The following is a 27,472-nucleotide window of genomic DNA, read 5'->3' as shown; positions in this document are numbered from 1 at the left end:
CGGGACTTAGGTTCCTCTCAAAATTTGCATACCCGTATTCTGCCCAGCAACTAATGACGGGCGTCCATAATACTTACCTATTGGACAACACATTCCGGTTGCCAGGTAACCTTTTGGTATTTATTGAGCGGGACTAACGTAACCTTACGCTGCTCCTGATGACGTCAGTGTTGATGATGAAACGCGTAGAGCGTAGGTACGTCAGTTCCACCCCAGTGAACCTGTGAGACGCATATCCGGTTGTTGAGGCGCACGGCGTCCCGGAAACACCTCTAAACGAGGGGTTTGCGGTCCCTACTCACCTATGGTCACTGTACATTTGCTTTTAAATGTGAGTACTTTTATTATATGTTAATAAACTCGATAGTGTTAAACGGTACATCACTATATAGAGTTTTCTTATCCTTATACCATCGGACATCTGTGTATACCACCTATGGAGAATTGCCTGTAACATGAGATATCGTTTATAACCACGTCTATGGGAAAGTGGAATTAGAAATAATCCCAAAAGGAGTGGAGACTGAAACCGGTTTTGGCTGAGCGATTCACCCTAAGGTTCTACATGCTGGTTACCCCTGTAGGGGTGCCGCTCTCTGGTGAGTGCGGGAATTATTGAAAGGGGAGCACCGATTTCCTCACCCAGCATCCACGTTCTGGAGCCACCTCTGGGATTCACTCTTTTTCCTTTAAGAAGAATTTTTTTACCTATATATTTTATTATAATTATCTCACTTATGGACTCTTTTGGAAATTAATTATCTAACATGGACTTTTTTACTGGATCACTTATATTGATTTAGTTATATACATATATTAATTTTTTGACTCACTATAAATCACGTAATTTATTGATATTTGGTTTTTAGATCACGCTACCACGATTTGAGAGTCACGTCATACACCTCTATTTAATTGGATATATATTTATTTATATTTTTATTCACTTGGGAATTATTTAATCGAATATATATTTATTCATTATTTTTATGCACTTGGGCATCTTTTAGACTTATGAATTAATTATATGGTAGCACCAATTTCACTTATTTCTTCATTCCAATTTTCATGTATATTTAAACAGCACCAGTCACTTTGATTTGCACTTTATCACCTACAATTTTATTATTGCTATTTATATCATTGTGTGTTTTTTTACCTATTTATTGGTCTAGTGCAATTGCCCGTATTTATTTGGTGTCTAATAGTAACATACTTTGACTGTGTGTAATTGCCCGTATTTATTTGGTGTTTAATAGCAACACACTTTGCCTATTGACTGATTCACAATATTTGGCAGCGCCGATTTACCCTACTTTTTTATATAACTGAGGTACCCTGGTCAGATCATTCAGTGCTTTTGACTATTTGAAACTCACTTTGTTATCAAGCTCGCCCAAGACCTTGGCACCTAAATGACTCCGTTTTTAGCAACCCATCTGTATATTTGACATTTAGCAACACATTCAATACTTTTTTGCCCACAATTACCCTGTTGACACCTCCCCTGTGACTAATTGGACAGCTCTTAAGGCCACAGTTCGAGGATTTCTGATCCATATGGTGGCTCACTTAAAAAAAAGACTGCATTGAACATGTGAGAAGTTTTATACTCAGACTGTCCTGGTACACTGCTGGCTAATTAACTTAATCCCCAACATTTTAGTACAGTTATTCTGAAAATATGGAAACCCGGCAGTTCAATTACGCAAAATCCAAGGTGATCCTTCAGCTCTTCCATTTTTATTACTCCAATCTTTATAAGGCTACTGTAGTGGTAGAAAATGCAAAAATTGATTATTTTATAGTGCAATTAACACTTCCATTACTCTTGATCTCCCACAGAGAACTATTGGAAGCAAAAATAGCTTTGGAAGAGGGCTTGGTTGCGATTAAACAGGAAAATGCATTCAAAACACTAGGCCCTGATGGGGCCTCGGCCTTCTATTACTTAGCTCCCCATCTTCTGAAGTTCTATAATGCCCTCCAGGAAGGAGTACCACTGGATTTGAATTCAAATAGAGCCCACATCTGTATAATACCAAAATCAAAAGGGCCCATTTATGTGGCCAACTGTTGTTTGATATCTCTTGTCAATAATGATCTGAAATTACTGATGAAAATTTATGCTATTCGGCTTAATACATTTCTAGCTAATTATATATATATATATTAAGCAGGTGTAACGCTCCTGCGTTTTACGTATGATGTGGATTTTCAGCTGCAGAAATATTCCACTTCAGTAGTCATGTAGAGAAACGCTGAGACACCATTCCCAACTCTCAATGACTCATCATGTGTGGATGATCTCAATTCAGCAAGTAAATACACACACTCAATAAGATGTTTCCTAGAGTGACTTATGTATATAGTAACACAGTGATGATAGGCTGAAGAGACAGGTTGGGTAGAGATGGTAGATGACAGACGCTTGAAAGGAAATGTTCTTGAAAGTAAGTTCTTGAAAGTAAGATAAAACTGGGGGCTGGCTGACTTTCATGCACCTCTTACAATCCTTCAACCTCATTTTGTGTTTTGTTATAGGGATGGAGACGCCGGGCAACACCAGCTTGGGTCTCATCTAAAGTCCCACCTAGTCCAATATGTTGAAAGTAAGATAGTAGCAGATGGGATGCAGATAGGTTTAGCAATCATGTATGGTAGTAGATGACAGAGTAGCAGGTGGACATACAAGAGAGATCAACCCAGTGCAAGAACAGGTGGTAGTAGGCTCAAGAGCTAGCAATCTTAGATAATGCAGATGTAGTAATAGTCCTTAGTATGCAGAGCTAGATAGTGTAAGCTTTAGTATAAAGGTTATAGAGGTTTCCCCTGTGGGGTACTTATCACTAATAGCAATGTAGCAGAGGAGAGGTTCGGGAAGAGCGGATGATCCGGTAGCGGGATACAGGGATCAGCGCAGCGTGGTTCCGACAGCGAGGTATGCTTGCAAGCATGTGAGCTTCAAGACAGATTAGCATCAAGGCACAAAGCAGTTTGAACGAACACATGTGAGTGAGAGCCGGCGATCTAAATAGCCATCCAGTCCGGCGCTCAGTGATGACAGCATCAGTCTTAAAGGTGTATGCGCACCTTACCAAAAGAGAATGGTGGGGCGCATACACTTATGAAAGAGTAATTAGGGTACCCAAAGGTACCAGAACATTACAGTACCCCCCCCTTAAGGCCGGCTCCTGAAGGCCTCTGGAGCTGGTTTGTCTGGGTACTTCGCATGAAAATTGCGGATTAATCTAGAGGCATGTATGTCAGAGGTGTTTAGCCAGGTGTCGTCTTGGGGCCCATAGTTCTTCCATCGAACCAAGTACTGAAGTCTTCCTCTGTGGATACGAGAATCCAGAATCTCTTTTATCTCGTATTCTTCTCCACCTTCAACTTGTACAGGAGGAGGAGGTGGGATAGTAGGCCTTATTCCTTGGTCAGGAACATGGGGCTTCAGTAGCGACACATGGAAAATGGGATGTATTTTGAGGTCTATTGGCAATGTAAGCTGTACTGCAGCTTTTCCAATAAGTTTCTTGATTGGGAAAGGTCCCAAGAACAGAGGTCGAAGCTTTTTGCTAGGGATTTTCAGTCTTAAATTTTTTGTTGAGAGCCAAACGAGGTCCCCGATAGCGTACTGAGGAGAAGGTCTTCTGCGAAGATCATAGTACTTCTTTTGTTGACTATGAGCGTGTGCAATGGTAGTATTAAGCAAACCCAGAGAGTCCTTTATTTGGGTAAGATAGTCTGAAGCTATTGGGTTATTTGAAGGAAGGATGCGTGGTGGAAGAATAGAGGGATGAAACCCATAGTTCAAGTAGAACGGACTCGGCTTGGTCGTACTGTGGGTTGCTTTGTTGTAGGCAAATTCTGCCAGAGGGAGAAGATCCACCCAATCATCCTGTTGGTAAGAAGTGTAACAACGTGAATATTGCTCGATGCATTGGTTGACTCTTTCAGTCTGTCCGTTGGTCTGCGGATGGTAAGGAGAAGTGAGCTTCCGCTCGATCCGTAGTATGTGACATAGTTCTTGCCAGAACTTGGAAATAAATTGTGATCCACGGTCAGACAGAAGAGTTTTTGGGATACCATGTAACTTAAAGACATGTTTCATCAGGAGTTCTGCCGTTTGTTTGGACGAAGGTAGTCTGCGAATAGCAATGAAATGTGCCATTTTTGTCAGATGGTCCACTGACACTAAGATGGTATTAAATCCTTTGGAAGGAGGCAATTCCACTATAAAGTCCAAGGACACAACTTCCCATGGAGTTTGGGGTATTGGTAGACTGCATAGTAGACCGGATTGTCTCGTAGTGTCAATTTTGGACCTGGCACAGACATTGCATGAAGAGACGAATTTTTGTATAGATGTTTTCATGTCAGGCCACCAGAATTGCCTGGTAATCAGATTAAGAGTCTTTGTCATACTCATATGTCCTGCCATAGGCACATCATGCGATAATTCCAAGATCTTGGTGCGTATGGTAGGTGGTATGTAAAATTTGTCGTTATAGTAGAGGAAGCCTTCTGCATCAGTATTTAGTTGTGGTGGGGGTGAATCCAAACTTATACCATGCAAAACCTCTTCCTTCAAGGAACGGACAACTCCAATAATGCGTTTGTGAGGTATTATAGGAACGGAAGGGATTTCGAAGTAGTTTTCTTCAGTTAGTCGTGATAGTGCATCCGCCTTTTTGTTCTTATCTGCAGGTGTGTAGGTCACTAGGAAGTTAAACCTTAAAAAGAATAGTGACCATTGTACCTGTCGGTGCGAGAGAGTTTTGTTAGTCTGAAGATATTGGAGATTTTTATGGTCCGTGTATATAAGTATTGGTAATTGGGTGCCTTCGAGTAGATGTCGCCAATTCTCCAGAGCCAATTTTATAGCAAGCAGTTCCTTTTCACCCACGGGGTAATTTATCTCGGGACTGCTTAGGGATTTAGAAAAAAAGGCGACTGGATGAAGTGGTGAAGTGTGAGTTGGTCGTTGGGAGAGTATTGCTCCTACTGCCATGTTTGACGCATCTACTTCCAGAATGTATTGGAGGGATGGGTCTGGATGGCGTAATATGGGAGCAGAAGTAAACCTTGTCTTTAACAGGTGAAAAGCTTTATTTGCTTCATCTGACCATTTGAATGTTTTTTTAATGCTAGTGAGCTGTGTGAGGGGTCTCACAATGGCAGAGAAGTTTCTAATGAACTTCCTGTAGAAATTCGAAAATCCAAGGAATCGCTGTAGCGCCTTGCATGTGGTTGGTGTAGGCCAATCCTGAATGCAGGATATCTTACTCATGTCCATCTCGATTCCTGTTTTGGATATGATGTAGCCTAGAAAGAGTACCTCTTCTTTATGAAACAAGCATTTTTTCAGTTTCACATAAAGGTTGTGTGCAAGCAATCTCGATAATACTAGTCTTACATGTCTTATGTGTTCAGACAGGGATCGTGAATATATAAGTATATCGTCCAGATATACCACAACACAGACATCTAGTAAGTCTCTGAAAATATCGTTTATAAATCGTTGAAAAACTGCAGGGGCGTTGCATAGCCCGAATGGCATTACAAGATATTCGAACAATCCGTATCTGGTTCTGAATGCAGTCTTCCACTCGTGTCCATCACGGATTCGAATGAGATTGTATGCTCCTTTCAGGTCCAATTTTGAAAAATAGGTAGCTCCACGCACCTGCTCAATGAGCTCAGGGATAAGCGGTAGAGGATAGCGATCTTTTATTGTAATAGCATTCAATTGCCTATAGTCGATGATAGGCCTGAGACTTGAGTCCTTATTGCGGACAAAAAAGAGTCCTGCTGCTGTGGAAGAAGTGGAAGGTCTAATAAAACCTTTTTCCAAATTCTCATCCAAATAGTCTTTGAGATGGGAAAGTTCATCCTGTGAAAGAGGATAAACATGACCGAACGGCAATTTGCTATTTGGGAGTAGATCAATGCTACAATCATAGTCTCGATGGGGAGGTAGTGCTTGAGCATTTTTCTCAAGAAAAACCTCAGAGAGATCCTGATAACATAGTGGTGCAATCTCATCTGTCACCACAGACAGGATCTTCCCGAAAGACGGGAGGTTACACGTACCCTCGCAATAGCAAGAGAGGAAGGCCAGGGTCCGTTCCTTCCAATCTATGGTTGGTTGATGTGTGTGCAACCAGGGAAGTCCCAACACAATGGGAAAGTGGGGTGAAGGTATTAGATCGAAGGTAGTGGTCTCCATATGAGACCCGTTAGTAGTGACTAGGAGTGCCTGTGTCTGATCAGTGATTGGACCAGAGGATAAAGGAACACCGTTAATAAGACTTACTGAGACAGGTTTAAGTTTAGAAATAATAGGAACTTTATTTAAAGCAGCAAAACGTATGTCAATATAATTTCCACAAGATCCTGTGTCAATCATGGCCTTAGTAGTAATCCTGTTCTGGTCCCACTGTAATGTTAAGCAAACAGAAAGGTAAGGGTTAGTGATTGAAGTTGTCAATCCCCCTAGGAGGACATGTGAACACTCACCCTTCTTTTTGTAGACTAGGGGACAGACGTTTATCTTGTGATCCGGGGATGCACAGTACAAGCAGAGATTACCAGATCGTCTTTTGGCTCTTTCCATAGTTGATAGAGGTGGGCGTATGGTTCCTACCTCCATAGGAACGGGGTCAACGGCCGAAATCCGAGAAGAACTGGATAATGGCATTCCCATTTTCTCAGCCTTTCTTTCTCGTAGTCTTCTATCTATGGTGATACTGAGTTGTATCAATGCATCCAGGGTTTTTGGCAGATCCGCTCGGGCGAGCTCGTCTTTAACGGCCTCTGATAGGCCAAGCCTTAATTGGGTTTTCAGAGATGCATCATTCCATTCTACAGGTCTCCTACCTTGTTTCAAGGATCTTAATTGAAGATCGGCAGTACTCTGCCTATTGGGATCATCATATAGGCTAGTGAGTTCTGCTAGGAACAAGGCATAGGAGTTGAGAAGCTGGTCGTTTTTCTCAAAAAGAGAGTCTGCCCAGGCCCGAGGATCGCCTGTTAGGTAAGAAATAATAGTACAAACCTTAATGTGATCAGTAAGGTAGGTACGGGGTTTTAGCAAGAAAAGTAACTCACATGCGTTTTTTAATTCGCGAAATTTTTTGCGATCGCCTGTAAATACCAAAGGAGGATTTATTTTGGGTTCAGGGGACTGAGCAGAGGTAAGTTGTGTCAGTCTAATTACCTGCTGCGACAGAGCCTGATTGTCTTCTTTTAATTCAGCAAGTGCGTGTATTAACGCAGTTACTTGCTGTTTTAATTGTGTCATCTGAGTGGTTATTTCTGCTGAATCCATTTGTGGTTCATTCAATCTGTAACGCTCCTGCGTTTTACGTATGATGTGGATTTTCAGCTGCAGAAATATTCCACTTCAGTAGTCATGTAGAGAAACGCTGAGACACCATTCCCAACTCTCAATGACTCATCATGTGTGGATGATCTCAATTCAGCAAGTAAATACACACACTCAATAAGATGTTTCCTAGAGTGACTTATGTATATAGTAACACAGTGATGATAGGCTGAAGAGACAGGTTGGGTAGAGATGGTAGATGACAGACACTTGAAAGGAAATGTTCTTGAAAGTAAGATAGTAGCAGATGGGATGCAGATAGGTTTAGCAATCATGTATGGTAGTAGATGACAGAGTAGCAGGTGGACATACAAGAGAGATCAACCCAATGCAAGAACAGGTGGTAGTAGGCTCAAGAGCTAGCAATCTTAGATAATGCAGATGTAGTAATAGTCCTTAGTATGCAGAGCTAGATAGTGTAAGCTTTAGTATAAAGGTTATAGAGGTTTCCCCTGTGGGGTACTTATCACTAATAGCAATGTAGCAGAGGAGAGGTTCGGCAAGAGCGGATGATCCGGTAGCGGGATACAGGGATCAGCGCAGCCTGGTTTCCGACAGCGAGGTATGCTTGCAAGCATGTGAGCTTCAAGACAGGTTAGCATCAAGGCACAAAGCAGTTTGAACGAACACATGTGAGTGAGAGCCGGCGATCTAAATAGCCATCCAGTCCGGCGCTCAGTGATGACAGCATCAGTCTTAAAGGTGTATGCGCACCTTACCAAAAGAGAATGGTGGGGCGCATACACTTATGAAACAGTAATTAGGGTACCCAAAGGTACCAGAACATTACAGCAGGTCAGATTCCTTCCTGGATGGCAGGCAGCAGATTTGTAGGGCAATAGACTTGGTCTCCCTGTTATGTTCTAACTGGGACAATCTGGGGACAAGACACGGGATGCTGCTTTCTCTGGACTTACATACGGTGTGTGATTCCTTATCTTGACCTTTCCTTTTAATACCTTAATGGCAATTGAAATTTGGACCAAAGTAACTTGCCTACCTTGAGGCTCTATATTCAACTCCATCTGCCAACGTCATTGCCTATGGATACAACTCAGACATCATACATATAAGAGCAGGTACTAGGCAGAGTTGTCTCTTCTCACCACTGTTATTCATTATCACTATCAAAGCATTGGCTATAGCTATTAGGCTAAACCTGGATATTAGAGATATTGCTAGTGGTGGAAAAACTTACAAATGCGTCCTACTCCCAGACAATCTACTAATGTTAATTACGGAACCGATGGTATGCCTTTCTAACCTATTCAAAATTTTGTCAGAGTTTGAGACCATTTCTGGTCTGAGAGTAAATCAAACTAAATTGGATGTTGTAAACATAAACCTTCCTGCTCCACTCCTAACATCAGTCAAAGCCTCTTTTCCTTTCAAATGGTATACTCACTCACTTCTGTACCTTGGAGTAAAACGTACTCTGGACATCTCTATGCTACATTGAGCTAATCATGCATCTTTATATTTTTCTATACAAACTGAACAGAAACTTTGGCAATCATACACTCTTTCCTGGATGGTTAGGGTAACTGCTCTTAAAATGACTGCCCTCCCTAGAATATAATTTTACTTCCGGTCACCGCTAATACCAGTAACGTTTCTCTACTTCCAAAATCTTTAGTTGCTGGTCTTTAAAATTATAAGGAGCTCAGGCAGGTCTCAAAATGCCCACCCGATCTTGTATTTCCCCATATCTAGAGGGGGTCTGAGGGTTCTCCACCTCCAGAGGCACTGTAAAGCAGCCCAACTAATCCAATTAATACAAATATTTTCTTCAACATACGGACCCGACTAGATTATGCCAAAGGCTCAGGTGGGCTCTCCACACCCAATCAACCTCTTGCTATGGCCTCCTTATAGAAATTATAGAGTGATCCTGATTCCCACATTATCACATTCCCTCTGGCTCTGGGACATGAATTGTAAAACTCACCTTCTCCGGTCCTGCCTGTAGCTCCCCTTTTCAATAACCCCTCCCCAGGCCAGCCCCTCCAACAGGTTTTCTGGTGGATCAATAAGAGTATGTATAGAATAGGACATTTTATAGGTACAGGAGGAATCAAATGGGCTGAATATTAGACATAAAATATGGGGATGCCACATACAAAAATGTTCCGTTATTGTCAAATAGCCCATTTCTTGAATTCTCTTAAGCAACCTACGGATGACATATCGACCAAAACCTTTTTTTGAGAATAGGTGTATGAGCCAATCTGGGACAAAGGGAGGTATCTTGGCATTATACTCCTTATAGCCCTACGGGCGAATTTCCATTTTAGAGAGCCTGGGGAACAGAAATAGGGGAGGAAATAGATGAGGATGACTGGGTTGGATGGTCTGATATGGTGCACAGGGGGATTATGAATACTCATAATTTATTGAATATGAATTAGTCGAGGCAAACTATAAAGTATTCTCCTGGTGCTTTCTAGTCCCTTCTAGAATTGCAAAAGTTTACCCAGATGCTTCACCCCTCTGTTTTATAGGGTTTGGCCAAGGGGGTACCATGTGTCATGTGTGGTGGTCTTTCCAGAGGATCTAAGATTTTTGGATTAGAATATTTACTCTCATTTACTTAGTGAATGGGGTCAATATGCCTAAAAATGTTAAGCTGACACTTTTTAGTGACCTCTTGAATGAGACCACCTAAACACTTACGTACCCTAATATTTTATATCCTTCTGGCTGCTAAAATGGCTCCAAGTGTGGGAATCCCCTGAAACAAACTATTGTGTTATTAAAAATAAAATATTGTGGATCATGTTTCATGAAAAAGTGACAAACATTAACAATTTGAGAGAGTTTGGAATCCTTGGATTAGATATTTGCAGTCACCAATATAAATGGGAGGTACTGCGGGAGTCGGGTAAAGGTGGGTCCAAAGGACCTTTTCTTCTTGTTTCTTTTTCTCTTTTTTTCTCTATCTTTCTTTCATACCTTTTCTCTATTCCTACCTCTTCCCGCACTACGTGCAGGACCAGTTGGCTATCTGACTCTTTGCTGCTCTGACCATTACTGAGAGTTTTTGGTCTATAAGACACACCAGGTTTTATTATATACACTGTAGCCGCACCTGGCTTTCTATCGTCTCAGCAGTGGTAGGCCCTTAGGTTGTACATTTAATCTCTTATTTCTTGTTTTTGTTTTAGTTCCCATCCTTATTCGATATACCCTTGTCCCACTCCCCTTCTCCCCACTCCCCCACACCAAGGTGATCAAATTATACACCTAACAATTGAAGTGACCATGCAGATTGATCTCTGTATAGAGCCTATTATTGGTAAATATTTTATCTTGTCCTTATGTCCTGCCAGTCATTTTTGTAGGATGCTTTTGATTTCTGGAAACCATTCAGATGCACTTTCATGTACTTTTATACATGCTGGTACTTTGTTTAAAAATGTAATAAAAACTATTGAAACAGAAAAACTTAGACACTATAACTTAACACTAGGTGTTATAACCATTCCCACTATATCCAAAACTAGAAGGAAGGTGATGTACACTGAGCCATGCATGCACCACTCAGGATACATTCTGTCACGTGATGTAGGGAATCCATTGACAGGTAAATCTGTCAAAATGTTTTAGTATGCGATACATACTAGCACATTGTGGCATAAACCTTCAGGGGTCTGTTTATAAAGAAGAATTTTCACATTTTTAATTCTACTTTAACTGTTACTGCTTTTATTTACACCAACTCAGTTGTGCACAGTCATATGGAAACTAACAAACATCTTCGGGGTTAAAGTAACATTTAGGTACTAACATCCATTTCTAAACTGGAGGTAGATGTACTTGCTGTACTGCCTCTCCTATAAGGGCATATTTGTTCTTAAAGGAGTAACCCAGCCAAAAAGATTATATTTCGGTTTGCATAGTATGGGCTGGAAGCTCTTCTCAGAAACATTGAACCTTCCTGAAAATTGAATGCTGTCTGTTTATTTAGTAATAATGTGTATGGATGAGAAGAACTGCCCTGGGTTCAGTTTGAACAGGGTTCGGCAAACTTCAAAGTCCAAAGGCCAAAACTGAACCCCATTGAAATCAATGGGAGCCAAATCTGTCAAATGCAAAAAAAAATTGGGCTAATAGGCAGAGGGGTATCAGAAAAAAAGCATGGTGGGGTGGGCACGGTCCTGGGGAACGTGCACCAATGCAGTGATACAGTGGCCGTATTTGAGCAGTGATGTCATATATAGAAGTAGTAGAAATACATACATACATGATTTTCAGCTCCCACTGAACAGGGGACCAGACAAAAGTTTGGCCATTAATCATAACACTCAAACAGTTCACCCCACACTTATATTTACACTGAACAGGCGGCTCATCCCTGGTGACATTGTCATCACTAGTACAGGAAAATGAAGATACATTTCCCCAATAAGGACACAATATAGGTAAAATAGAAGCAGGTTAAACTTCAGCTTTAAATGTTGTCAAACATTGGGGTTTTTACTAAAACTGGAGAGTGCAAAATCAATCTGGTGCAGCTCTGCATAGAAACCAATCAGCTTCTATTTTTTTTTTGTCAAAGCTTAATTGAACAAGCTGAAGTTATAAGCTGATTGGCTACCATGCACAGTTGCACCAAATTTTGCACTCTCCAGTTTTAGTCATTCAAAACCCATTGTATTGTGAACCCAGACCCGGGTATAATCTCTTCAACCTTTAACATTTCAAACAATAATATTTACTATACAGGTATTTGTTCTATAGCTAAGCTAAATACTACATTTTGTTCATGTTTTATTTTTTTTTTCAGAGCCAGAAAAAGAAGTGGTGGTCCTACCAATCACAACAGGTATTAATATTTATCCTAATCTTGAACTGATGTTCCTGAAACCATTGAACTGATAATCCTGAAAATAATTATTACTTAACTCCTGTCAGAAACATATATGTGCATATACATATAATCCATTATTTTAAGATTATCCTAATCTTAAACTGATGCTCCTGAACATAATTATCATTTCATTTCTCTCAAAAAGGTGTAAGTGCATACAATTTTGCACTCTCCAGTTTTAGTAAATCAAACCCATTGCATTGTGAACCCAGACCTGGGTTTCATCTCATCAACCTTTAACATTTTGAACAATAATATTTACTATATTTGTTCTATAGGTAAGCTAAATACTACATTTTGTTCATGTTTTATTTTATTTTTTCAGAGCCAGAAAAAGAAGAAGTGGTGATCCTACCAATCACAACAGGTATTACTATTTATCTCAATCTTGAACTGATGTTCCTGAAAATCATTATCACCTAACTCCTGTCAGAAACAAATATGTGCATATACATATAATTCATTATTTTAAGATTATCCTAATCCTAAACTGATGCTCCTGAAAATTATTATCATTAAAATTCTCTCAAAAATGTGGAAGTGCATACAATTTTGGACTCTCCAGTCTTAGTAAATCAAACCCATTGTATTCTGAACCCAGACCCGGGTTTCATCTCTTCAACCTTTAACATTTTGAACAATATTATTTACTATGTGTGTTTTCTCTTTTAGTTGCTGAACCTGTAAAAGAAGAACAAAAAGTAGTAGCTCCAGTTGTAATAGGTATATATGAAAAATATTGTTACATATATAGTTCAAAAAGCTATATTTGGTCTGCTGGTTGTTTTATTTACTGTATTAGAGATTCTTTCATCAATTTTAATTTTTCAGGTTACTGACTTAAATAGAACATTTGAAATTAGCATTAACTAGTACTGTACTTGTTTCAGCAATTCGTTATGTCTTTTGTTAGTAAAGATGCACAGTTTTCTTCAAGAAGTGTCCTAGGCATGCTTTAATAAATAGTCTACACTAACCCACCCTTCCCTCTTCCCAAATGTGACATTTCCAGGGTGTCTGACTGGTGTCTGACTGCTGCCTGTGAAGCCTCCAAGGCTCTGTGAGTGACAGCAGTGCACAGAGAATTGTCATTGGGCTGGGATGAGGGTGCACAGTGACTGTAGGCAGGGTTTTATTTGCCTGTACTGAGCTTTGGAATCAGGGGCAGGGATGAAGGGGCCGGATGGGAAGTTTCTCCAGTTTCAGAGTGTTTCTGTGGAGGGGGAGATGGCTCCACTTTATCACATGTGTGCCAAGACAGCAATGTCTGACATTTTTGTTTTAAGTTAACCTGCAACCTAAGGATGCAGTATGGGCTGTCTGATACAGAAAATCACCCTAAAGAACATCACAATGCTGTTATTGACAAAAGTAACAATAAATTGCTACAGCTAATATAGCATTAGTAGGTAGTCATTTCAAACACTTATGTGAGCAGTTAGATTTTTTTTTGTTAATAATAGTGTCTCTTTAACCACTCTACCACCGGAGGATTTTGCTGTCTTACGTCCAGGCCACTTTTTGCGATTCGGCGCTGTGCAACTTTAACTGAAAATTGCGCGGTCGTACGATGCCGTACCCAAACAAAATTTACGTCCTTTTTTTCCCACAAACAGAGCTTTCTTTTGGTGGTATTTGATCACCTGTGTAATTTTTTTCTTTTTGCGCTATAAACAAAAATAGAGCGTTTATTTTGAAAAAATAACAATATTTTTAACATTTTTTTATATGAAATTCCCCCCCAAAAAAATGTAAAAATCAAACTTTTTTAAATTTTTGGCCAATTTGTTTTCTGCTACCTATGTTTGGTAAAAAAAAAAAATCACAATAAGCGTATTTTGATTGGTTTGCGCAAAAGTTATTGCGTTTACTAACTAAGGGAAAGATTTCTGTAATTTTTGGTGTTTTTTTTTAACGCGTAATGACGGCGATCTGCGATTTTTTTTGCGGGACTGCGACATTGCGGCGGACAGATCGGACCCTTGACTGACATTTTTGACACTTTTGTGGGTACAAGTGACATTACTGCAGTAATCAGTGCTATATATATGCACTGTTACTGTAAAAATGACACTGGCAGGGAAGGGGTTAATTTTATTGGAGAGGGAGGGGTTAATGTATGCCTGGTGCTTACTAACGTGTGGGGGGGGGAGGTGACTGAGTGACACAAGGACAGATCGCATGTTCAGCTATGCTGAACACTGCAATCTGTCACTCGTTGTCACTGAGGACATCCGCCCACTCTGTTTACACAAGCGGGCGGATCTCCAAACTAGATTCCCCGACGATCAGGGAAGAGCAGCCACTCCTCCCCTGGCCCGACTCCCGCTGTGACTGAAAACAGCGGGAGCGCGCCTCCGGCGGCGCGTGAGCGCTGCCTACAGGGGGAGGAGTCCAGCAACATAGGTCTACGTCGCTGGACGATAACGAACCACTTTGCCGCAGTACAGTCAATGTGACTGGTCGGCAAGTGGTTAAACAAGTAACCACTGTTACTTGTATAAATTATTATTTAGAAATGCCTGTTAAGAAAATGATAGATATTTACCGTTGTAATATCATACTGTAACTCATACAATATTTTAGGTTTCAGTCGCTGACAGAAAATCTTTTTTTTTTTTTTAAGACACTGAAAAAGAAGATGAAAAGCAGGTTGCCCCCATGCCAGCAGGTATGCATTATACTAGCATTCAGTCAAGATTGTTTTTGTGTTTCAGTCTACATTTCAAGCTTATTCAACACATTCTTAAAGCCATAAAAGAATTGGTATGTGGTCAGTGAACTACCCCATTCCCTCTGTCCCAAAAAGCCAAATTCCAGTTATAGATAGAGAAAAAGAAATTATTTAATAAGGAAGAATTCCAGCCTCACCTGTTTCTGTCTAATTTGCTTCAGTGCCTAGTGCTTGGTGGATAACTATATTGATATAGTCACTGGGAACTCTGTTTTTCCATGTTCAATTTCTCAATAAAATTTATGGAAAAAAAAACTATATTGCTCTGTAAATTTCTCCCCTTTCCCCGGGACCTACTGATTGGCTGAATCCAATCACAGAACAGAGCCCTGTGTTGACAATCAACACAGGGATCTGTACAGAAGGAACAATCTCTCTGTTTCCTATCCTTAGGGATAAGGCTCAGTTCACACTACTGTGACCTAAAAAGTCACGTGACTTACGGTGCGACTTTCCCAGGCAACTTTCTGGTGATTTGCTGGTGACTTGATGTGACAAGAGTACTACTTTGATGCAACTTGATGCGACTTTGAAGTGACTTTCAAGGAATGCCTGGGTAATCTTCCTGTAATGATGGATCCAAATCACATCAGTATAGATGAGACTCCAACTTGGAGGTGACTTCCATTAAAGTCTATGGGAACAATTTGGATAGAAATCACCTTGAAGTTGTACAGGAACCTTTTCTGAAGCTGGAGAAACTTTAGTAGTGCTAATTAGGATAACTCTTTCTGACTAACATGGTATTTCACAAGTAATGCAACTTAGGGTCTCACAAACTGAATTCAAAGTCGCAGCAGTGTGAATCAAGCCTAAGAAACAAAGAGATCTTTAATAAAAAATCAGCACTCATTACACATTTATAGGCACACAATGAACCCTTTGATTACCCGACCGAGCTGTTACCACCTTCCTAGTCAGTGTCATTAGTACAGTGACAGTGCATAGTATTAACCCTGATCACTGGTGATGTCAGTGGCAGTTAGTGAAGGATGCCTGAAGCACTATCCTCAGATAGTAAGCAATTATGCTGCAAGTCTGAAAATGACTTGCTAAACTATTGCTAGACTTAACAGGCTTCACAACTTCTATAGACTCTTAGAGTTCTTACTGTAGACTCACCACTGCAACTTTGCTCTTGCTAGAGACTTGCCACAAAAATGTGCTACAAATTGGAAACGTGTCCACTAGAACTCGTACTTCAAGTGTTCTGCAAGTGTATTGCAAGTGTACAACTTGCCAGTGAAAATGCACAGCAAGTTAACAGACTTACAATTCAACACTTCCACAAATGTGCGGCAAGGTATCCTTGCTATCTGGGTCACAGTCCCATTATAAGTCACTGATCACCCCTATTAGTAGTATAAAAAAAAAAATCCAGTATATATACCATAGATTGTAGATGCTAAAACTGCAAACTAATCAATATACACTTATTGGGATATTTTTGTTGCCAAAGATATGTAGCAGAACACATTTTGTCCTAATTGTATGAAGAAATGTGGTTATTTTTTTTATTGGATATGTTTTATAGCAGAAAGAAAAAATATTTTTTTTTAATTTTTGTTATTTTTTGTTTATATAATAGAAAAAAGCAACCAAACAAAAAACCTAGAGCTCTATTTGTGTAAAAAAAATTATATAAATTTTGTTTTGTTCAGAGTTGCATGAGAAGTTGAATTACCAGTTTAAATAGCGCAGTGCGGAACAGCAAAAATGGCCTGGTCACAAAGAGGGTAAAACCTTCTGGAGCTGAGGTGGTTATGTAAATATATATTTCTGGAGTTATGCTTGAAATCAATAAATTAATTATTTTTTATGCAACCAGTGTAAGTACCTGAAACAGATTTGGTATAAGTCTTTTTTATCCCTTAAGCTGGCCATACATAGATTGAAATTCGGCTGGTTCAGCTGGGATAGGACAGAATTTTGTAGCTTGATCACTGCTGCTGACTATAGCCAGTGTATTCTTAGGGGCAGGGAAGTCTCCCTGCTGCCAGAATACAAAGGCACAGTGGGGAGGATCCCCCATACACCTCAAGTGTGTAAATGAAATCCTTTTATTTTTGTGTTCAAACCACTGCTTAAGAAAAAAAAAAAAAATATCAGCACTCAAATCAGAGTGGAAGAGAGAGTGGTAGAACTAGGAGTAAATCAAATGTGCTACATACAAATGTGCTAACAAGGAATGTGTTGCTAGAAGGAGAGTAGAATGAACAGAGGGATGAACTAATAGGCTGCTCACTAACTGCTGTCTGGAAGGGCTATGTAGATTTCAGTCCTGCATAAACTGAAATCCTCATCCTTTAGCAGGCAAAACAGCTCAATTTTATGTATTTCAACTGTGTATTTAGCTGTTTGCCTGTAGTTCAGCTTTTAACACTTGTAAAATTACTTGTAAAAATATTTTGAATTCGGGGTCAAAGGACTACCAATTGTAGGCTGAATGATAGCTATGAACTGGCTAACTACACAGAAATGTAATTTAACTTTATTTGTGAATTTATTAAACAGCAAAATTAAAAAATCAAAGGGTGTTTTAGAGATATCAGACAAAGTGAATGGGAAGAAAACAACTTTAGTTTACATCCATTATGTTTTTAACTGAAATGCAGGCTTCCTATTGGTAGCATTTAGTGTTTATCTGACATCTGTTTGTTCTTGCAGAGCCTAGAAAAGAAGAACTTCTTGTTGTGCAAGTTCCAAAAGGTACTAATATATGTTAATATAAAGATGAGTTAAGATGAATTCTAACTGTTAAAGGGGCATAGACAGCATAGTCTGTAACCTAGGGCAGATTTGTCAGGGCTGGCATGTAGCCACCAACAAATCATTTGGCTGAAAGTCACATTTTTTCCAGTATGATAGAATTTTCCAGGCTGCCATTCTGTTTACCATTGAAATCTGGATGGGTACTCATATTTGCTGTATCTACAGAGTTTGTGCACTCTTGTTTGAGGTGATTGTAGCCATATTAGTGCACTTGCAACAAGAACAGTTGAATACTGTCCTTGACACTTTTTCTATTTGCACTATCATCTAGATTTTCAGGACAAGCTTTTGGATGCTGCTCCCTTCTTCAAGCTTCTTCCTGTGTAGCTTCAAGAAGAAAGGAGAGAACTGAGGTTTATACCAAAATACAAAAACTCTACAATAAAACAAGGTTTTGGCGGCTGCCCATAATGTAAATTAACTAAACATTGTTCCTAGCAGCCTAAAAAAAAAGGAAAATGTATTCAAAGTCAACAAAAATAGAAAAAAATCCTTGCATGGTACAATATCTGTTTTTTAACATTTTTTTTATTGTTTTTACAAAAGGTAGACAAGGGTACAATATCTTTGAATGTGATAGTTACATTTTGTTCTACGCAAACTGCAAAGGCACAGTTGTACAGTTATTATTACAACTCCACAAATGTGTAAAGGAAACCTAATAAATTAAATATGTCATAGAAATCAACGGGCTCAAGTCAAAAAGATCATGTTTGCCTGCTGCTTATGGGATCTCAGTGTTTGCAATCTAAAGCCTAGGTAGCCATATCATGTGGCTTTAAATATTATACATTTTTTCCTTTCATTTCAGAGTGATGTGCAGTAACACACCATCAGTTCTAACACTAGAGTTTTTTTTTGTTTTTTTGTTTTTTTATTGGATGCTGAGTTATTTGATTTTTTATTTTGCTCTTTTTCATAGATCTTTTAAGTTAAAATATGTAAATGTATGCTTTAGGATCACTCAGAACTGTACAATTTATACTGTTTTGCTCAAGTCAGACATTAATATATTAATGTTTTCTTATGGTAAATTTGGGGAAGAAATTACTTTTTTATCCTGACATACATTTTCATTATTTATTGACATAAAGCTGATTTCTGGTTAGCTTCTTTCGGCAGCCTCGAACCCCTCAATTCTATTGCTCATTTAATCTAGTGGGTATGTAAATAGAGTGTTGTACATATCTTATTCCTTACCCCCCCACCCACAGTCTTTCTCTCCACTGGACAACCAGTCCCCTGAGGTTGCTACTTTTTCCCATCACGTGGCTATGCCCTTGCTGACGTCATCAAGTGCAATGCAAGACTAGTGCTCCTATATTATTTATAAGGGCATCAATAGCTCACCCACAATCCAATACTTAGGCTAGAGAGGAGGGGGCTACCAAATGGAAATTTTTGGCAACTGGCCAGAGTTCAGATTTAGGAGTTGCACTACTACTTTGAGATTTTACATTTACTTCTATAAGTAATTAAAAAAATGCATTTTAGAAGCAGAAAAAGAAGAAGGACAATGTGCTGTGCCCATCTTGCCAGTAAAGGAAGAGGATAAAATTGTGGTGTCAGTATTGCCAGAAAAAGAAGAGGTGAAAATTGCTGTACCAATAGTACCAGAAAAAGTAGAAGAAAAAATTGTTGTGCCAATATTACCAGAAAAAGAAGAAGAACACATTGCTGTACCAGTATTACCAGTAAAAGAAGAGGAGAAAATTGTCGTGCCAGTACTAACAGGTATTTACATTAACATCTTTGTTATCTTTATTATAACATCATATAATGACATAATAATGTATAATAACAAGCTATTCTTGAAAAAACAAAGTTGCCAAAAATGGAGAGGTAATTGTTTTTTTGCTGCATGCCACAAAAGTAATTTGTTATACTGCTATGAAACTGTACAGCGGTCAGGAGAAACGTATATACTGCTCTTTATTCATACAAATATCAAAATATCAGACATTCTTTACAAACCATATTAGTATCACCATTATCAAGTGGTGAAGAGCATACTTGCACATTATGGCAGACTTACCTTTCTCCAGCCCTCCTCTAGCACTGATAGCTACACAATACCATTTGCAGCTCAGTCACCACCATTGCCATCTTCTCTGCCTTCAAGCTGGGGGTCTTTCCTGTTTCCCATTGGGTAGTCATTAATTATGTAACTCTTCAAATTACATCATCCTAGTACCTGACTCCAGTGAGCTAGTAGTGTATAGTGCACTGTGCAAGTACCACAAGTAGTTACATAGTTACATAGTAGTTGAGGTTGAATAAAGACAACAGTCCATCCAGTTCAACCTGTGTAGGTGTGTGTGGACGTATTCATTTCCCATACCCCTGAATGTTTTGATCTTGGAGATGTATGTCCAAGAGTCTTTTAAAAGTAGCCATACTGCCCGCAGTTACCACAATTTGTGGAAGAGAGTTCCAAAATCTTATTGACCTTACTGTAAAAAACCCCTTGTGTAGCCTGAGGTTAAATCACTTCTCCTCTAATTGCATTGTATGGCCTCATGTCCTCTTACATTCCTTGCGACTGAATAGTTTTTTCTATGCTGAGATCACCGTTGAGGTATTTGTAAATCGCTATCATGTCCCCTCTCAGGCGTCTCTTCTCTAGGGAGAATAAATCAAGCGATTGTAAATGCTCCTCATAATTTAGGTCCTCCAATCCCTTAACTAGCTTAGTTGCCCTTCTTTGGACTTTTTCCAGTTCCAGCACATCCTTTCTGATCGGTGACCAGAACTGGACAGAGTACTCCAGATGTGGCCCGACCAGAGTTTTTTTAAAGTGGTAGGATTATAGCCTTATCTCTGGAATTTATCCCCTTCCTTATGCATGCTAATATTTGGCCGGCTTTGGCAGCTGCAGCTTGACATTGCATGCTATTGCTTAGTCTATCTTCTACTAAGACTCCCAGATCTTTCTCCATTCATGATTCCCCCAGAGGTTCCCCCATAACGCATATTTTGTGTTTATGTTTTTAGCCCTCAAGTGCAATACCTTACACTTCTCCACATTAAACCTCATTTGCCACGTAGTTGCCCACTCTGTTATTTTGTTCAGGTCATTCTGTAAGACTTCCGCATAATGATGTGAAGTTATTGTCCTGCTTAATTTGGTGTCTTTTGCAAAAACTGAGATTGAGCTAGTGATCCTGTCCTCAATGCTATTTATGAATAAATTGAACCAAATTTGTCCCAGAACTGAGCCTTGGGGGACCCCACTTTCCACTCCAGTTCAGTCTGAGCATGCGTTATTTATTACCACCCTTTGGACACACCCCTTTAAACAGTTTTCTATACAAGAGCAAACCTTGTGATCTATGCCTGCAGACCTTATTTTGTAAATTAAGCGTTTGTATAAGTAGTGTGCACCCACACAAAAGATTACTAATGAAAAGTAATTTCCAAGCAAAAGAAACATGAAAAATATTTTCTGACCAAATGCTCCACCTTCTTTCATTTTTTTTGTGATGTACAGTAATTAGTGTGCCATTTCTTTAAACTCTTTAATTAGTTCCAGCATATCATTCTGGAGGTTGTTTGGGTTCATCACATGAATTACAAAGTAAAATGGGAAGGTTTTCATAAAGGCGGAATTTTTTTTTCCCAGCACATTTTGCATTTCATAAAATGATTAATATTGCAGAAAAATCTTTATCACCAAAAATCACTCTACTTTACTTGAAAAAAGGAAAGAGCTTATTTTACCTGAGAAAGTATACACTTATGCCTGTCTGTTACAGTTAATGTCTGTTTGTGTCTGTCTGCCACAGTGTTTGCCTATCAACATCTTGTCTATCAGCCCTTGTAAATCAATGGCAGCCAGTCATGTGTGAGTTTTGGGAAAAACGTACTTACCCTGTTCAAATATTTATGAAATAATTCATCCCAGATGAGACTTTTTTTTTTTTAACCACATGTCCAGTGAGCAGTGTATTCAGAATTGCACATTAAATTATATTTTTATCACAGTTACTTTTGTTATCCACAGTTACTTCTGAGGGTCAAACATGTTTTTTTGTTAACTATTGTTGTCTGTTTTGTTCTTACTGTGATGTCTACTGTAGTGCTTATTCCACAGGTCCAAAATGTTTTTTTTTTTTTTTTTTTTAAAGCCTTAGGGCTTATTTACACCATATTACCTATGGCAGTGCACTTAAAACACAGATGCACCGGCATGCAATTTTTAAATGCTCTGTGCCACATTGCAGTGCATTTTAACATGTGTTGCTGTTCATTTTTTACCATTTCTTTTACAACCTGTTATGAACTGAAATAAAGACTACTTGCCCTGTTCTTAAAGTGGGAATGCTGCTCAATCCAGTCTAATACTGCTGTTGTAAAGCAGCCCCTATATATGTGATATGATCTTCATGTACTGTAAGTGATAATAAATAAAGATAATGATAAAGATAGTGATAATAATAAATAAAGATAGTATTTTTAACAAACACAGCACACAACATTTCCTTGTGCCAAAGCACGATTGCCATTAATCTAGGTAATTCTGGTTTTGATGTTGTCATGCAGTGTTTTGTTTTCTCTAGCTGTGTACTTTTACCTAAGGCCCCTTTTACACATGCAGACCGTTTAGATCCGCCTGTCAGTTTTTCAGATGGATCTGAATGGATGCCCCATGGGGCCTCTATGGGGCAGCAGATGTCAGCCGAGACATGTCCGCTGACATCCGATCCGATCCTGTCCGTCAAATCTGGAGGGATGGAAAGCCTATTTTCCATCCATCTGGTGGATCGGATTGGATGAGAATGGACAGGCGGTCTGTTCTCATCCAATTCCCCCATAGAGAAGAGCAGTGATCTGACACCTCTGTCTCCGCACACAGAGTGGAGGCGGAGCTGTCATCCGCCCGCTCAGCGGGGATCGGCGGATCGATCCCCCGCTGAGCAGAACGGCTCCGTTGACAGAACGGAGCCATGTGAAAGGGGCCTTAAAGAGGTTTTTACCTTAAAGAGGTTTCAAAGTCTCTTCTGTCTATAAAACATAGCTGTAATAGTGCCTTGGTATCATGTGATGCTTTTTTTGAAAAGCAGTCATTTTCTTAAAGGAGTTGCAAAGGCAGAAGGATTTATTTTTATCTTAATACATTCTATGCATTAAGATAAAAAGCCTTCTCTGTGTAGCAGCCTCCCCAGCACCCCTAATACTTACCTGAGCCCCTTCTCTGTCCAGTGATGTCCACGAGTCTCTCGGCTGTCCGGGACTCTCCCTCCTGTTTGGCTGAGACACCGCCGCGGCACCATTGGCTCCCACAGCTGTCAATCAAAGTCAGTTAGACAATCAGGAGAGAGACGGGGTGGGGCTGAATGGCAGCTCTGTGTCTGAATGGACACACAGAGCTGAAGCTCGACTTGGATGCCCCCATAACAAGCTGCTTGCTGTGGGAGCACTTAACAGTTGGGAGGGGTCAGGAGCAATGAAGAGGGACCCGAGAAGAGGAGGATCGAGGCTGCCCTGTGCAAAACCAACTGCATAGAGGAGGTAAGTATAACATGTTTGTTATTTTATTTTATTTTTTAAATGAGACTTTATAATCACTTTAATAGTGCCCCTTCTTAGACACGACCACTGTTCTGTGTTTTTAATATGCTAACAAATGTTATGAAGTGGTAAAAGTGTGCGGATAGCTTTTTTGTCCCTTAAACATTCTTTCTCACTTCTTTGGGGATGGTACAATGTTCTTTTCTGCACTGCTCTTTTTTTCTCCTTCCATCTGGGAGAGTGAAAACAGTGCCAATTTTTTTTTGTGTTCAGAAACTGATTGTCATTAGCTAATGAAGTTTTAAGACTTTGAAGCTCATTTTATAACCCTTTACAGTATAATGTCCTTCATAACCTTTTCTTGTGAGGTTCTCTTACATCTTCTTTGATTGTGCCTTAACATATTTTTACATAAGTTATTGTTTATAAGAGGTCATGATTGTCTGCAAAACCTGACTGACTGGAGTTGATTTAAATCTGAATTCCAGGAATTAAGCCACTTTGTAAAAAGTGCAGGCACACTATGGGGGGAGATTTACCATAACTGGTGCACTCAGAAACTGGTGCAGCTGTGCATAGTAACTAATCAGCTTCTAGATTGTCAAAGCTGAAGTTAGAAGCTGATTGGTTACTATGCACAATTGCACCAGATTAAGTGTGAACCAGTTTTAGTATATCTCCCCCTATGAGTTAAGTCCAGGGAGATGCGTGACATCTCTTGAATATCTATTTGTATTTTTTATCTCTGCAGAGAGGGGCACACAGATCAGCTATGCCCACCCCCTTCCTTCTGCTGCCCATTTAGAGAAGCCTTTGTATTTTGTGAATGAGTTCACATAATTCAAAGGTTTCTGTGACTGGGAAGGAGAAGGGGAAGGGCAGGAATAGCATAATCTGATTAATCAGAGTTGGGCTCCCAGAAATACAGCAATAGCCATTTTCTGGGAGTGCGGAAAAACTGTTAGATGTAAATAATAGAGGTAAGCCCGAGAGATGTCATGCAACTCCTTGCTTGGACTTAACATGGTGTACCTTCACTTTTTTTTTTACAAAGGAGCTGAATTCCTGGAATTCAGCTTTAATATTGGAGAAGTAACTGTTGGTTTAGTAAAGCGATTGTTCACTTTTAACATATGTTATAAATATAGATACTTTTAAACCTCCAAGTATTAAACTAATATAATTCTTAATGTAGAGCCTGAAAAGGAACAAGAAGAGGTGAAAATAGCAGTGGCATTACCAAGTGGTATGTACTAGGATATTTAAATTTTAATTATTTTAATAAAAAAGCATTTCAGTTATTATTCATCTGGCAAGCACTTTTCAGAACTATAGTATATTTGATAACTTTCCTGTTCTCATGTCTCCAACTGTTCAATGAGCAGTATAACAAGAAAGTGGCAGAATTTAAATCATTTCATATATTCTTTAGCTAAGGCTCCCATGTGTCCAGCTCTTTCCATACAACTTATGTCTTTGCCCCTGGCAATATACAACTTTGAATTATTGCCTTAATGGAATTCAAAAGTACCTTACACTCATATGGAAAACTCTTTAAAGTACAGTGAATTTCTGGAACTGTTTCTATTAATGTAGTATGGGTAAAGGTAGAGAAATTGTTTTAATAAAACAAAAAGTCAATTCTGCCTCAGTAAGCTAACGTTAAAGCTGCAATAACTTTTTATTTAGAAGAATAATACCATACAGTGATGTTGCAATATGTTTTTTAAAATATTTACACTTATTTTAGGAAAAATATATATATATACTGCATATATGGAAACCAATTTTTTTCTACACATTTTTTTTGCTTTTCTGAATAATGTATTACAAATTCTAAAATTGTTATAAATCATTTTAATTTCTTATAGAGGCTGAAAAAGCAGAAGAAACAATTACTGTTCCAGTACTAGCAGGTATTTTTGCATTCCTTAATAATAAAAAACATGGAAAAATATTTTTTAACAGCTTGTCTACAAGGATATGATCAAGATTAAGAATCATTATTTTTAAATATCATGGGGATTTTTACATCAAAGTGGATACCAAGTAGTGTATAGAATATTATACTGACCATTGGGGAAATATATTTAGAAATGTAAGTGACTGACTATATTGTCTATATCAGTTTTGTTTGTGTTTATCATTATCATTCACATTTCATGATCCATATGCAGCAATATAATTTCTACTCTAATGACACCCAAATCTATCTCTCCACCCCTCAGCTCACTCCATCGATCTCCTCACGCATTACTAACTTGCTAAAAGACATATCTGTCTGGATGTCACACCACGTCCTCAAACTCAACTTGTCCAACACTGAGCTCATAATATTTCCTCCCCCACATGCCTCTTCCCCTGACTTCTCTGTCCAGAGCAATGACAAAGTGTTGGCACTATATAAATCCTGTATAATAATAATAACAGGGGGGTACAGATCCCTTGAATCTTCATGTCCTACTTTTACACTATAAAATAAGTGTGATTCGTTTCTAGAAAAAAAAAAATAGTTGAAAAGGTTTCTTGTCAGGCAATGTGATCTGGAGACTTGTAGTTAATATAAACTATATTTTAAAATCACACTGTATTTTGAAATCATGGGACCTAAAGTGTAAAGGTGAACTAACACCTTACACCTCCCAAGATGCCCTGGTCTCAGCAGTAGGGATGATCGAACTTTTGAAAAGTTCGGTTCGACCAGAACACCCGAACTTCACGAAAGTTCGGTTCGGATTTCAGAACCCCATTGAAATCAATGGGACCCGAACTTCTGTAATCAAAAAACACAATTTTTAAGCCCTAAAACCCAATAAATGCCCCTAAAAAGTGCCTAGGGTTCTGGGTCATGCCCCAGGGACTATTAATCACACAAAAAAAAGTTCTTAAAAATTGTCGTTTTTGATAGATAGCCAATTATTGAAAAAATTAAAAAAAAAAAAAAAAAGAGATTTCTTTGGATTTAGTGTCTGGGGGTTCTAAAAGGTGTACCTGTGAAGTTTCAGCTCTGTAGCATGTCCAGAACCAGAATTACAGCATACCAAACCTTCAAAAATGACTTTTTTGCTTAACCGCACCTTTCTTTTGCTCCTAATCAACGGCTCAGCCAATGTGTATGATGGGGACATAATGCAGTGCACTGGGAACAAGATTAGAGTTTTTTTTGGAAAAAGGTGCTGTCTCTTTAAATGTGCATATAATTAACGGGTGTATTTCCACAATGGGGCTTTTATTACCAAATGTTTCAAGAAGTCCAAAGATGTATGTAATTGCACTTTATTTCATGTAAAATGGTGTTTGGTGCACTTTAACTTGAAATCTCACAAGAAACAGACATATATGCATGGATACATTGAGGGTTAGGGGTAGGGGCCACAATGTAGTGCATAGTGAACAAGATTAGAGATGTTTTGGATGAATACTGTTGTCTCTTGACTTTGAATAGAAGTAAAGGATGCTTAAAAATTGGGCATTTGGTGGTGCGGACGATGCCTTGACACCATATCCCTATGAAAGTGCTGGTAATGAAAGCAATAATTGCCTTTGTAAGGAAAAAAATTACAATGATATGCATCTGTGTGACAGGTGCGCAAAAATTGTTGTTTGGGTGTTGGCGGAGCCATACCACTGTAAGCCCAAAGAGCTGGTGTTGAAGAAGGCGTAAAAATTATGAAGGTGTGCACATGTGGAACAGGTGCGCAAACATGGTAGTTTTGGTGTTGGCGGAGCCTCCCCACCATAACCCCAAAGAGCTGGCTTTGAAGGAGGCCCAAAAATTGTAAAGGTGTGCACCTGTGGAACAGGTTCGCAAACATGGTAGTTTTTGTTTAGCATAGCCTCCCCACCTTAACCCCAAAGAGCTGGTGTTGAAGGAGGCCCAAAAATTGTAAAGGTGTGCACCTGTGGAACAGGTGCGCAAACATTGTAGTTTTTGTTTTAGCATAGCCTCCCCACCTTAACCCCAAAGAGCTGGCGTTGAAGGAGGCCCAAAAATTGTAAAGGTGTGCACCTGTGGAACAGGTGCGCAAACATTGTAGTTTTTGTTTTAGCATAGCCTCCCCACCTTAACCCCAAAGAGCTGGTGTTGAAGGAGGCCCAAAAATTGTAAAGGTGTGCACCTGTGGAACAGGTGCGCAAACATTGTAGTTTTTGTTTTAGCATAGCCTCCCCACCTTAACCCCAAAGAGCTGGTGTT

The 27,472-nt window shown here is 39.2% G+C and overlaps 1 protein-coding gene across 1 annotated transcript in view; it reads left to right on the top strand.

Annotated features, from left to right (window-relative positions):
* The window catches only part of TRDN (triadin), a gene marked incomplete at its 3' end in the record, with an annotated part of 647,190 nt that overhangs the window by 611,163 nt on the left and 8,555 nt on the right, over positions 1 to 27,472 (top strand). The window contains exons 37-42 of the mRNA XM_082250910.1: positions 12,586 to 12,627; positions 14,887 to 14,931; positions 17,662 to 17,703; positions 19,261 to 19,500; positions 24,473 to 24,523; positions 25,149 to 25,193. Of these exons, the coding sequence (XP_082107036.1) occupies positions 12,586 to 12,627; positions 14,887 to 14,931; positions 17,662 to 17,703; positions 19,261 to 19,500; positions 24,473 to 24,523; positions 25,149 to 25,193 (465 nt within the window). The remainder of the gene's footprint in view (positions 1 to 12,585; positions 12,628 to 14,886; positions 14,932 to 17,661; positions 17,704 to 19,260; positions 19,501 to 24,472; positions 24,524 to 25,148; positions 25,194 to 27,472) is intronic.

Source organism: Pelophylax lessonae (assembly GCF_965119305.1).
Source record: "Pelophylax lessonae genome assembly, chromosome: 3".
NCBI lineage: Eukaryota > Metazoa > Chordata > Amphibia > Anura > Ranidae > Pelophylax > Pelophylax lessonae.
The sequence above is the reverse complement of the archived record's forward strand: the minus strand, read 5'-3'. Positions and strand labels throughout refer to the sequence as shown.